General features: G+C 41.5%; 1 protein-coding gene across 1 annotated transcript; it reads left to right on the forward strand.

The window, feature by feature from the left end:
- The first annotated feature begins 4,334 nt into the window (after positions 1-4,334).
- On the forward strand, positions 4,335-12,532 carry TLR4 (toll like receptor 4). The gene is made up of 3 exons (XM_006211381.4): positions 4,335-4,675; positions 6,976-7,142; positions 9,459-12,532. The coding sequence occupies exons 1-3, from the start codon at positions 4,583-4,585 to the stop codon at positions 11,722-11,724; spliced, it is 2,526 nt and encodes an 841-aa protein (XP_006211443.1). The 5' UTR covers positions 4,335-4,582; the 3' UTR covers positions 11,725-12,532.
- Positions 12,533-13,860: the final 1,328 nt, after the last annotated feature.

The following is a 13,860-nucleotide window of genomic DNA, read 5'->3' on the forward strand; positions in this document are numbered from 1 at the left end:
CTTCAGAACCACCTACCATTCCCCCTTGAATTATACTACTTACTCTCTTTTAATTTTCCACTCATAGACCTTAGCATCTTCTAACATACCATGTGATGTACCTATTTACAGCTCTCATTGGCTCTCTTCTTATTGGAAGATGAGCTCCACGCAAGCAGAGCTGCCTGTTTTGTTCACTGCTGTATTTGTAGCCTGGCAGATGGTAAAGCACTTAGCACATATTTGGTGAATGATCGAATGAGTCAACATCTTTGTGAAACTGTAACATTTACCAGTACAACCACATATATTATCTCATTTAACCCTCAAATAATATTAATTAGGTCACAGTGCTATTTTCATTATACAGTTAAGGAAACTCAGTGACATTAAAGATAAGTCACATGCCAGGAAATGATGATGCCAAAAAATAAGTATGATAATTAAGTATTCTTAAATACAGCCTTCTATGCCAACTTTCCCAGGATCTGAATAGACAAGCAGAGATTTGCTGAGCAATTTGGGGGAGTAGAGAGACAGAACAAAGAAGGAAGACCCTCTTGGCCATAATGAAATAGTCTCTGCCTCAGGTTCATGACCAACAGAGACAAAAGAGGATTTTCCCACCCTAGAACAAGGTATGGTGTTTACTGCAATAAGGACTTTTATCCCAGTCCACTTGCTGTGACTCTGTTATTCTCTGTGTTGCCTAAACTAGGGCACATGCACCCTCAGGAGGTAGAAAAGCATAACAATAATAAAGTATAAAGAACAAGTATTCAAAAGTATGAGAATAGAAAGAAAGAAAGCCCCAGAATAATCACTGAACATTATAAGAGAGTCACATTACTCAGTATGGAAAGGTGACAAATGCTCTAAAATACTAGCTACATATTGAAAACAAATTCAGATACATTGTTCCTTGATTCATTCATTAATTACTTCCTGAGTGTTGACCCATGCACTCAGTCTGTGAGCACACTGGACAAAACCTCTACCCTTGTGGAGTTTGCACTCTACTAGTAGAGACAAACAAAACTAGTAGAGATAGGAAATTCAAAGCAATTTTTTAAATAACACAGGAAATGCCATAGACATTTCAGGCTGGGGAGCAGTAGGCAGTACTCGGGCTATTTGCCTTAATAAAGCCCCTGTGGGCTGCACTTATCTGCCCCTGGTAGGAAGGGCATTTGGGAGAAAAATACTGAGATATATAGGGCAGTTCTTAATGTCAGGACCTAGCCCTAGAGGCAGGAATTGGGTTGCTGGGTGCCGGGAGAATGTCCTTCACACTTCTGCCTTAGAGCCGCATTTTCTGTGCTATAGGTCACAGGAACATGCGTCCACAGCACTAATGGATACAGGACAGGTAATAGGTATCCAAGGATGAAAGAGAGTCACCATGAGTCAGAAAGGTTAGGAAACACAGAGTACTCTATTTTCCTTTGTAGATGCAGAATACTCATCAGTCTAGCACATGTTCTAAAAGTACTTAAGAAACAAGTCTGTTTATTCTCTAGCCATTTGTTTTATTTGTTTACTTGGAAAGAGCCCTGTTTTTGTTTCGTTTGGTTTTGCTTTTGGTCTTCTTATTGACAAACTGGTCCTCACTGAATATGAGGTATTAGTGTTAGATGTGCCATTACCTTATTTGCCACTAGGAAAAAAAAAAAACAACTCTGCCAATAATAATTGTAATGTATTGTGAGACACATTCTGATTTGAAACACATTCTGATTTGACAGGTGTTAACATATGAAAAAAATGTGAACCTTAGAATTGTTGGATGGAATCAGATTTGGTTCTTACATAGGTCAAACTGTGGGGGCTTTTTTCTCCGAGCTAGGCTATGTTGTGATGTTCACTCGTTACTTTCTTTTAATCATCATGAAATTACAGGATGCTGAGGTGTGGCACAGATAACCCACTGATCAGCAGAAATGTGTGTTTCCTTTTCACAGTGCAGAACAGAATCAGTGCTGTGGAGCAGAGACCATCAGTGACTGTGTGTGTGGCGGGGTGTGTAGGGGGCAGACCAAGAGGCGTGACGCCTAGGCAGCACACAGCCTCAGAATACTATAGATGTGGAATGAGATCGTTTTATTTGCGTTTTAGGAAGATTGCTTTGGTTTTGGGATAAAGGGTGGATTGGAAGCTTTGAGACTTTGGAAGAACTGAGTCTGGACCCTGGGGGGGGATGTTGAACAGTGCACTGCAGTAACCTAGTTCAAGGGATGTGTTCAGTGGGCACTGCAAATAGAAATGAAGACTGACATTTTAGAATATTTTGTGGCTAAAGCCTCTAGGACTTGGTAAAAGGTTTTGTTTTAAAATGTTGATTTTTATTATTACTCAGGTATTGTGAGACCAAAAGATCAGAAGACAATTGCCTTTGAAAAGGTAGTTTGCTACTCACAGTTCCCAAGAGCAGGGGGCACAGGTCACGCTGCAGGGCCACTTGGGGAAGCACCGGGGTCTTTCGGGTGGCAGAAGGAGCCAGGAGAAGGCATGGATGGGGCCCTTATTGTGGCTTCTGGGGGAAAGGAAAGAAAAGGCAGGGTTAACAAGCTTAAGATTTGCTAGTGTGAATAATTTCAGCAGTCTCTGGAGTGTAGGGGCTTTCTCTAGTTGTCTGGTACCTGGCCTTGTGATGATTAGGACAGAAGAGGATAAAAGCCAGTTAGAAGAGGTGGTGCAGAGTACACCTGGCTTGGTTAGTTTGCATATGAAAGGTGTGCTCCAGGCAAATCATTTGCTATCTCTAAGAACTGGTTTGCCCTGGGAGGGGCAGTCTAGTTCTCATCAGTAAAGCCCCCAATGCCAGAGCATCAAAGAATACAGAAAATAAGAAAATACAGTTAATACACATTTGATGAGAGAAATGAGGAACTCAAAGATACTTCCATCTTAGATGACTATGGAAGTGAAATGCTGTTAACTTTCAAGGGAACTAAACTTTACTGAGCCCCTCTTGTGTGCCAGGCACTGCTTTAAGACCTTTCCAGAGTCTCAATTAATCCTCAAAGCAAAGTTTTGACAGGGGGACTATTTTTAGCTTAATTTTACAGCAGTGTTGAAGAAGTCTGCAAGAGTTTGTTCTCGGTCCCCTATGACACGCTCCCTCACAGCTTGTTTGAGACGTGTTGGATTTGAGGTGCCTGGAGGATATTTTGGTAGAACTATTTAGGACACGATACCGGTAAAATCCCCATTTTAAACTATATTCTTATTTAACAGACATTTATGTTGCACTTTCTATACTCTAGACACTGTCCTGAAATCTTTACAGATTCCATCTTATTTAATCCTAAAACAATACTTTGAGCTATCTATTATTATCTTCATTTTATTCATATTTTAATCATCTTAATAGCTACCAATTTATGGAATATCCTGATGAACCATTCACTGGACTAGGCATTTTATGGAAACTAACTTAATTCAATCATTCAAGACAAATGTGATTAGCATCATTTTAAACGCCATAAAACTAGGCTTAGTGGCTTGCATCATTTGACTACTATCACGTCTTTATTTTCAAGAATTTCATAAATATGAGCTTCTGTTGCAACTAAAACTATTATCGCATTTTACAGACCAGAAGTTAAGTCTCACTAGCTTAAGTGACTTGACTAATACTACAAGGCCTTAAATCACCCAGCTTGGATTTGAATTTCAGTATATTTGATTTTTCATCCCAATCTTTTCCCAGTATTCCTGTACTTTTCAAACTGTGTTTCACTGGAGCTTTATTTTCAATGTTTCATAAATGTGGGTTTCTTCACAAGATTTCATAAAATTGGACAGTGTTACGGGCTGAATTGTATCCCCTGCCAAAATTCAGATGTCAGAGTGTTTACCCCAGGACCTCAGGATGTGACTGTATTTTGCAGTTGGGTCTTTAAAAAGGTAGCTGAGGTAAAATGAGGTCATGAGGTCAGATGGGTGGGCCCTAATCCAGTATGACTGGTGTTCTTATAAGAAGAGGAAATTATGACACAGACACACACAGAGGAAAGACCAGGAGACAGCAGCCATCTACAAGCCAAGGAGAGAGCCTGAACAGAAATCAACTTGGCTGACACCATGATCTCAGGCTTCTAGCCTCCGGGCCTTCATGAGGAAATAACTGTCTGTTGTTCTGGTGTTCTGTTATGGCACCCGAGGAAACTAACGCAGTCAGTTTGTACTACAAACACAAAAGTGTAATGCCACTGTCCTAGGTAGTTAGTCACACAGATTATTTGACCAGTCTGATTGCTTTCCTAAACTCACCAACCCGGAGGTCAGATGACTGCCTGGGATAAAAGCCAGCTTCCTCTTACTGTTACTTAAGCCACTGGTCTGCAGGCATTTTTTTCTTCTTCTAACTTCCCCTGCGGTGGCAGAGGAGATAAATATTAGCGAAACAAAAGTCCAGAATGTTAAGGTTGCCACTCTCACTTCCTCTCTCCCATTAACCCAGTACTACTTTGAATAGGGTAAGTGCCCTGGGGCACCGAGCTGGGGAGAGAAGACAACAGTGCCCTGGAGGCTGCCCTGACGGCAGAACGCAGAGGGCCATGCTTTCACAGGGCCACTCCTGGTCACAGAAAATGCCAGGATGATGCCTCACACTCACCTAGCTGCGGCTCTGATGACAGCCATGGCCTTTCTCTCCTGCCTGAGATCCGAGAGCTGGGAACCCTGTGTGCAGGTATGTGGTGGGAGTCAGCTCAGCTTCTCTGAGCTTTGCTTTGCTTTTGAAAAACTGCTCTCTGCCCAGAGTTTCCCACAGTGGGCCCTGGTTAGTTTCATTAGCAAAAAGAAGTCGGATTACCTTAAAGATTTGAGAAACCACAGGGACCAAATAATTCACGGTTACAGGGCACTAACGGGCAGCCCCTGGGGCCATGTCCCGTTTAGAATTTAAAGTGCTACTAGCAGTTTAATAGGGACTTTGCGTCAGATAAACCTGCTTAAAATCACTGTTCTACTTCTGGGCTGTGTGACCTTGAATAAGTTAATAACCCTCTCTAACACTAGTTTTTGCATTGATAAAAGAATTATAGACTTCGATAGAAAGTTGCAAGAAGCCAGCTCCCTGTCATTCCTTTCCACTGGTGGTTTGTACACTTTGCTTCAAGCCCTTGCTTTGTCTCTTTCAGTCTCAGGAAGATGTTATTTTGTCTCTTAATAGAAGAAACTTTCTAAGGGGATTTCATATTTCTGAATCTAGTCATAGTTCTGTCCAAGGGATGAAAAGAAAACAAGTTGGAAAAAAAAAGAGAGGGAGAGAGAGACAGAGAAATAGAAAACAGGATAGAACAATAAAGAGAGAAGAAAGAAAAAAAGAGAGAGCAAGATGTAAACTATCAGGTGTGCCATACTTGCTTGCTTTGTGAAACACCAACCAGCGGGCTCATGACCTCATTCCTAATAGGTCTCTTGGTTTTTCCCTGTGTGGACTTCACAGTTGCTTTGGAAGCCCACAGAAGAACCAAACAGCAACAAGAATGTCCCGGGATTTAGGATGTGGCAGGGTCAGAAACTCAAGAAAAGCCTAACTAGCCAGAGTCCTGACATTGTGGATGGGGATATAGGGTACTTGAATAGATAACAAAGACAAACTTGTTATCTCCAAGTCCTCTGCTCTCCCAGCTCCCTGCCCACACCCTGCTCATAGCACTTAGCATAAAATGCCTTCACAGTTGGGACTTGGATAAACCTCCACTTAATCAGTTATCCTTTATTTTATTCAACAAATACTTATTGAGCATTAACCATTTTCCAGGCACCATTCTGAGTGTTGGAGACACAGTAGAGAGTAAGACTCAGAGCTTACAATCTAGAAAGGAAAACAGACAGTACATATGGAACAACCACACAGAGGACATGTAAGATAGTGATATATCCTGTGAAGGAGGATGAAGGAGGGTGAGGGAAGAGTGGTTGGCACCATCCCTTATTAGAAAGGATGGTCTGTGAGGAACGTATGAGGATCAGCATTGCAGGAGACATGGGGATGAACCAAAAGCTGCACTGTGAGGCCTTACACATATGATTTCATATCTCTGAATTCTTCTTTAAAAGGTTTATCTGAAGATTAAAGTATGGAACATATAAGAAATGAGCCTGCATATAGTGGGGAATTATTAACAGCGCATAATAATACATGTTAACCTTTATTGATCATTTATGCTGCAATAAGCTTTAGGATAATCTCTTTAAATGCCTTATCTCGCTAATCCTTTTAACAGATGCTATTGGTTTTCAACTGAAAACCAAAATTAGCTGGCTTAAGCAAGGATTTTTGTTGAAGAAATCAGAGAATTAGGAAATTAAATGGGAGGTCAGAGAACAGGACTTAACAAAGAATTTGGGGAACTATGACAGGAACGACCCCAGGAACCACAGCAGCTTCAAGCACTTGACCTTATTTACTAGGTTCCTTGACTGGCGTCCTTGCACTTGAAAGATTTGTCCCCATTTCTGTCTCATCTGCTCAAAGGTCAACGCTCCAAGGGAGAGAATACAATCAGCAAAAATTGGGCTACGACTGAGGGAGGTCCGGATGCCCGACTGGCAGTCTCCACAAGCTTGTACACAGTGAAGGGTGTATTCAGAAAAACAACAAAATCCCTCACCTCCAATCACAGGGAAGAGCAAGGGTGACACCCAGAGCTTTCTAGACTCTAAAGCCTCAGTTCTTCACCACCTGACTCCATCGCTTCTTGCTAAATGCTGCCCTTGTGATAGCAGAGGTTAAACATTGGGTACATAGTAGGAGCTCTTCCCTTCCTATCTACAGAAAGACATTTCATAAGAAAGAAGTGAGTGGATGGATGTGTGGATGGATGAATGGATGACTGGATGGACGGATGAATGAAGAAAGGTTGACTGGCCCATGTGCTTGTACCAGTGGCCTCCCAGGCTCTGGCCTAGGAGAGGGCACTGCAGGGCAGTGTGTTAAGGTTCATGCAGGAAGACACTGCATCTAATGTCTGATCATTTCAGGTGGTTCCTAACATTAGTTACCAATGCATGGAGCTGAATCTCTACAAAGTCCCTGACAACATCCCCACATCGACCAAGATACTGGACCTCAGCTTTAACTACCTGAATCATTTAGGCAGCCATAGCTTCTCCAGCTTCCCAGAACTGCAGGTGCTGGATTTATCCAGGTAATGCACGAGCTTTCACCACTGCACAAGGTGAAATGTTCACTGTTCTTTGATCTCATGCTCACATTGGGGTTTCATTTTCATTCACCTATTCACTCATTCAACAGATGTCTCACTTGCTATATAACTTTGGGCAAGCCACTTGAAACTAGCAGTTAAATGAGACAGTTTCTGAGGACAACTCTATCTTTGGTTTTCTTTTACTTCAGGGAAGTAAATGGACTCTTTCATCAGCAGATATTTTTTGGCCACTTGCTGTGTGCTGTACACTCTGCTAGGAAACAAGAGTATGTAGATACAGAACATACAACCCCAGCTATTATGGAGGGCCTATCCACTTGAAAGAATTAATGGGTTAAAATCCTGAGCATGGTGCTGGGCACACAGTAGAAATTCAAGAATGTTACTTGATTCTGATTTTGGATTTTGAACCTCATGAGGTAAGGATAGTAATATATAATAGTCGTTGTTAAGCTATTTGCAAACTAGAGGCAATACATTATGTTATTCAGAAGAGGGACCTTTTATGCAGTGAATAATCAAGACAGATTTCATGAACTGAGTGGGAATCATATAATACCAAGAATACTGAAAGTGGGTTAGAGGATGGGAAATTAGGAAGATAGAAGTGACCCGAAGAGAAAGATGACAATATCAGAGGAAAGCATTTGCTGTGAGAAAGAACAGTGGCTAATATTTTCTTTTCTGACACAGAGAAATATATTATTTATTAGGACAGGTAAAGTTATTATCATCATTTTAAGCGGAATTGAATCCTAAAATTATTTTCATCATCAGGGGCCCTATTTAGAAATGTACTAGATAATGGATGACAACCTCTATAAGAGTTTGTGAAAAATGGAGAAGCTTCGTACTCATGACATTTTATCATAGAAACTCTTAATAAGGGCTAAGAGGATAGTAGGTATTTCTGTAGAAGAGTGAGCATTTGGTATTTTATGCTATATCTTGGGTATTGATAGAGTTTAACATAGGGGGAATAGAGCATTTTAAAGGCAGTGGCACAGAACCCTATGGAGGTCAAAAGACTTGAGCCAGGTCTTCCTCTAACACTTACTGCCATGTGACCTAAAGCATGTCACTTCATCTTCCTGAGTCTCCGTTTTCATATCTATAAAACAGAAATTGTGAACCTTACCCCACAGGGTTACTGATGTTGAACACTAACATGCTATATATATTAAAAACCTTATAAAGTAGACTTTATATAAAAATACTATTATAACATTTCATTAGTTTCTAAATTTCAGTTTTCTGAGTAAGAGTTTTGTCATGAGCTATACTGGATTGAGGTAGACAGATCAGCACCCCCCACCATTTTTTTTTTTTAACAAGATGTGGCTTCTCATCAAACAATGTCCCTTATTATTCATTTTTGATCTACCACATACTCAGGGAACTACCCTCAGAGGCTTCAAACATGTGCTCAGAGAGAGGCCAGCTTCCCCTCTGGTTAGCCAGGAGGAATTTCTGGATTAGGGCAAGGAAAGATACCAGTGCGATAGACAAACTCTACCTTTGCATGTTGCTTCATTGTGTTCACGTACAGTAAAAACATTTGTCCTCTAAGGATGCTTTTTGATAGACCAGGCAGCCTTTTTCTTTTCCCTATGGAAATCTATTGATATATATTTTTTTCTTTTTGTAGATGAGGAAACAGGTGTGGAGAGTTTAAGGGATTCATACACATTCATATGACTTGCTGACAGCAGACTGGAGATGCATGTTCACATCTCCTGCTTCCAAGTTAAATGTTCTTTTCATCTTAATACTCTGCTTCTCTAAAGATGTTCCCCCTTATGTGGACAAGTTTTCATAAACATTAAGGATATCTGTGACACTTAGGTATAATTTTTTTATATCTTTGAAATTGACATTCACCAGTCATTTCTAGCAACTAACAACTATCAGTATCATCTGTACCAATTGGATATACAATCACAATTGTGTGTGGCAGAGAATGGCTAAAGTTGATCCAAGGTAGTTACGTACTCTCTCAGCCATTTGGCCTTCATGTGCCCTAATTATTGATCTTTAACTGACTTCCCTCTGATGGATGGGCTGCCTTTGCTTAGCATGTGTGCCTAGTGTGATAAAAAGAGATTATCACGGTGGCCAGTGGAATACGAAATCTGTGGGGCTTCTTTACTTCATCTGCCTTGCCTGATATTTTTGCCTATGCACAATCACATGGCATGACCCATCTGTGTGAAGACCTAGATGACTGGTTGGCATTTCATTTGGGGTTTTTATTCAGCATAAATATTATGTAATCTGTATCTCTTTTTCCTGTAGATGTGAAATTCAGATGATTGACGATAATGCGTATCAGGGGCTAAACCACCTTGCCACCTTGATATTGACGGGAAACCCTATCCAGAGTTTAGCCCTGAGAGCCTTTTCTGGAATACCGAGTTTACAGAAGCTGGTTGCTGTGGAGACAAACCTAGCATCTCTAGAGGACTTCCCCATTGGACATCTCAAAACTTTGAAGGAGCTTAATGTGGCTCACAATCTTATACATTCCTTTAAGCTACCTAAATATTTCTCTAACCTGCCTAACCTGGAGTATTTGGATCTTTCTAATAACAAAATCCAAAATATTTATCATGGAGACTTGCAGGTTCTACATCAAATGCCCCTACTCAACCTCTCTTTGGACTTGTCCCTGAACCCTTTAGACTTCATCGAACCAGGTGCCTTTAAAGAAATTAAGCTCAATAAACTGACTATGAGAAGTAATTTTAATAGTATAGATACAATGAAAACTTGTATTCAAGGTCTGGCTGGTTTAAAAATCAATAGGTTGGTTTTGGGAGAATTTAAAAATGAAAGGAACTTGGAAAGTTTTGACAAATCTGTCATGGAAGGACTGTGCAATTTGACCATTGAACAATTCCGGATAGCAAACATCAGAGAATTCCCAGAGGATGTTACTGACTCATTTAACTGCTTGGCAAATGCTTCTATGATTTCTCTGTTGAGTCTGTATTTAGAAAATCTAGAAGCCATTCCTGAAGATTTCAGATGGCAACACTTAGAATTAGTTAACTGTAAATTTGAACGATTTCCCACACTGAAGCTCAACTCTCTCAAAAAGTTTGTTTTCATACACAACACAGGCATGAGCACTTTTGTTAAAACTGAGCTACCGAACCTTCAGTTTCTAGCTCTCAAGGGAAATGATTTGAGTTTCAAGGGTTGCTGTTCTCACACTGATTTCGGGACAACCAAACTGAAGTATTTAGATCTGAGCTTCAATGATATCATTACCATGAATTCAAACTTCATGGGCTTAGAGCAACTAGAACATCTGGATCTCCAGCATTCCACTTTGAAACAGGCCAATGATTTTTCTATCTTCCTATCACTCAGAAACCTTCATTACCTTGATATTTCTTATACCCAGACCCGAATTGTCTTCCATGGCATCTTTCATGGCCTGGTCAGTCTCCAAACCTTAAAAATGGCTGGCAATTCTTTTCAGAACAACTTGCTGCCTGATATTTTCACAGAGGTGACTAACTTAACCATCTTGGACCTCTCTAAGTGCCAACTGGAACAGCTATCCCAGCGGGCATTTGACCCCCTCACTAAACTGCAGGTGCTAAATATGAGTCACAACAAACTCTTGTCATTGGATATACTTCCTTATGAACCTCTCCGCTCCCTCCAGATTCTAGACTGCAGTTTCAATCGTATTGTGGCCTCCAAGGAGAAAGAACTACAGCATTTGCCAAGGAGCCTCGCTTTTTTAAACCTTACTCAGAATGACTTTGCTTGTGTTTGTGAACACCAGCATTTCCTGCAGTGGCTCAAGGACCAGAGGCAGCTCCTGGTAGAAGCTGAACAAATGGTGTGTACACAACCTTTAGACATGCAGGATATGCCCGTGCTGAGTTTCAGGAATGCCACCTGTCAGATAAGCAAGATGACCATTAGTGTGTCGGTCCTCACTGTACTTCTGGTATCTGTGGCAGGAGTCCTGGTCTACAAGTTCTATTTCCACCTGATGCTTCTTGCTGGCTGCAAAAAGTATGGCAAAGGTGAAAACATCTATGATGCCTTTGTTATCTACTCCAGCCAGGACGAAGACTGGGTGAGGAATGAACTTGTAAAAAACTTGGAGGAGGGGGTGCCGCCCTTTCAGCTCTGCCTTCACTACAGAGACTTTATTCCTGGTGTGGCCATTGCTGCCAACATCATCCAGGAAGGTTTCCACAAAAGCCGGAAGGTTATTGTGGTGGTGTCCCAGCACTTCATCCAGAGCCGCTGGTGTATCTTTGAGTATGAGATTGCCCAGACCTGGCAGTTTCTGAGCAGTCGTGCCGGCATCATCTTCATCGTCCTGCAGAAGTTGGAGAAGTCCCTGCTGCGGCAGCAGGTGGAGCTGTATCGTCTTCTCAGCAGGAACACCTACCTGGAGTGGGAGGACACTGTCCTGGGGCGGCACATCTTCTGGAGACGGCTCAGAAAAGCCTTGCTGGAGGGTAAGGCATGGAGTCCAGAAGGAACAGCGGATGCAGAGAGCAGCCAGCATGAAGCGACAACCTCTGCCTGAGGAGGAGAAACTCCTTAAGTGCTTCTTGCCCAGCTAGACCCAGAGCTTGTTCAGCTAACAAGTATTAAATGCTGCAACATAGCAGGCCTTGTGCTAAGGGCCAGTGGTTCAGTGTGCACAAGATATACAGGACTGCTAATTCCATGGAGTTTACAATGTAGAGGGAGTAAACACTGTACTGAAATAAAGAACTTCCAGGAGGCTGTTGAAACCAATCCAACTAAGTGGTCCAGGACAGGGAAAGTCAACTCAACTCTTACCCAACAACACCGAATTAGAACTCAGTGAGATCAGAACAGGACAGAGTTCTCCAAAGTCTTTTGAGCAGAAACCACCTCATGTTATAGGTTTCAGCCTTGTTAAAAGACAATTGTTTTTGTAGTTTCAACTGAACTGGGTCTTTGCTTGCTTTTCCCTTTTCTATTGAACACAGTGTAAATTCTACTTGCTGACTCAGAAGGTTCCTGATTCAGATACCCCCTCCACTTTAAGTCAGTTCACAAATGTCCCAGTCATTCCTTAGCATGTTCTATTTATTAACTAATAGTCCCTGATATATTTTTGCTTTTAAAAATCCAGTTCTCATTTTTCATGTCTTCTCTATAAATCCGTATCACAAATAAGGCTGTTAGAGACATGCTGGAAATACCCATATTTAACCACTATCTTTTGAGCAAATACGTAAAATACACTGTCACTTTGTCACTTGATGTCATTCTGAAGTTAATACCTACTAAGTTATGACTGTCATGAAGGTAGCATTAAAATAATTTGGTTGAAAGTGGCACTTAGAGGGAGACAAGTCCAACTTCCTGGTCTCATAATGAGCAATTTGGCCTAGAGGTGGGGCAAGAGGTGGGATGCCCTCAGGAGGTCAGCTCTTCTGGATGACGCCAGGAACACGTGGGCTGATACAGCTGCGGTGACCACACGATGAGAGTTGCAGCAAAGGTTTCTTCTGCAGCAAATGAATTTTGTTGGGTGGACCATCAAATCCTTCAGGGGACTGTGAAATGGTTTCAGGTAGGGAGCACACATTGTTCCCTCCTGTTGGGCGTCACTCCATGACCACATTTAGGAAAGAGCAAATGTTATCATTGTAAAAATAATATCCCTGAGGTTACTTTGGGCCATGTTAAGGGGGATTCTTAGAAAAGCACACTTACCCAGCTTCCCCAGAATCATGCATGCAAAGAAAGAGCAATGAGGACATCTGGAAAATACAGTTGTCAAAAACTGGAACTACGGCCACACTCAGGAGTGTGCTTGTGACTGAGTGTTCCAGAGTGTTTTGATTGGAGCGTAGCTGGAGTTGCTGAGCATGCCCAGGTGTGTTTGTAGGTCTTACATGGTAGAGAAAGGGGATGCATGTATGTGTGCATGTGCCTCTGTGTGTTCCTATTCATGTTTGTGTGATCCTGGCTGCACAGAAGAACATGTGATTATATTACAAGGGGAATATGTGCATGTGATGTAAAGATATCCAGCTGTTTGGGACAGGTCCTCACTCTTGTGTTTGTATGTGATTGCTTATATACAAATGTCTACACTGAATTCCAAGTATACTTGAAGGCATGTGTTTTTGTGTGAGTGTGTTTGTGTTCATATTTAAGTATGCATTCTGCACCTGTGCGTTAGTTAGTGCAAGCAAATATACAAGACTCCAAGGGGGAACATCAAAATACAACCAGAATATTTCCTGTTCCCAGGTATGCAAGGCTGTCACCAGTCTACTTCCCATCAGTCCCCTCTCCTAGCTGGGAATTCTACAGGTGAGGTGGACAAGAAAGGAAAGAAATGATATGGCAGAAACATAAGGGGGAGAAGAGGACAGTTAGGCCTGGGACAGGTTCTCTGCAGCTATTTAAAGTCTCCGGATTTAAAGAGAGATGAAGTGTGGAATAAAGAGATATGAAAAATTAATAGTAATTAGAATGCCTTAAGTTTGTGTAATACCCTACAACTTGGAACATATTCACACAATTATAAACACATTTGAATCTCTCATTTTCCAGGTAGGGTAGCAGATTAAGAATTAGTTTCACTATTTTACTGGCATAAAACCTGAAGTTCAAGGAAGTAAATTTATTAGGCCACAGAATAAAGTGGCAGGGCCTGAACTCAAGTCTCCAGTGT

The sequence above is a fragment of the Vicugna pacos genome, chromosome 4 (genome assembly GCF_048564905.1).
Source record: "Vicugna pacos chromosome 4, VicPac4, whole genome shotgun sequence".
Lineage (NCBI taxonomy): Eukaryota > Metazoa > Chordata > Mammalia > Artiodactyla > Camelidae > Vicugna > Vicugna pacos.

Bases quoted from the DNA above. Each gene is read 5' to 3' on its own strand.
- TLR4 (XM_006211381.4), top strand. From the start codon at position 4,583: ATGATGCCTCACACTCACCTAGCTGCGGCTCTGATGACAGCCATGGCC. The intron at 4,676-6,975 runs GTATGTGGTGGG...TGATCATTTCAG, and splicing joins GCTGGGAACCCTGTGTGCAG to GTGGTTCCTAACATTAGTTA. The intron at 7,143-9,458 runs GTAATGCACGAG...TTTTTCCTGTAG, and splicing joins CAGGTGCTGGATTTATCCAG to ATGTGAAATTCAGATGATTG.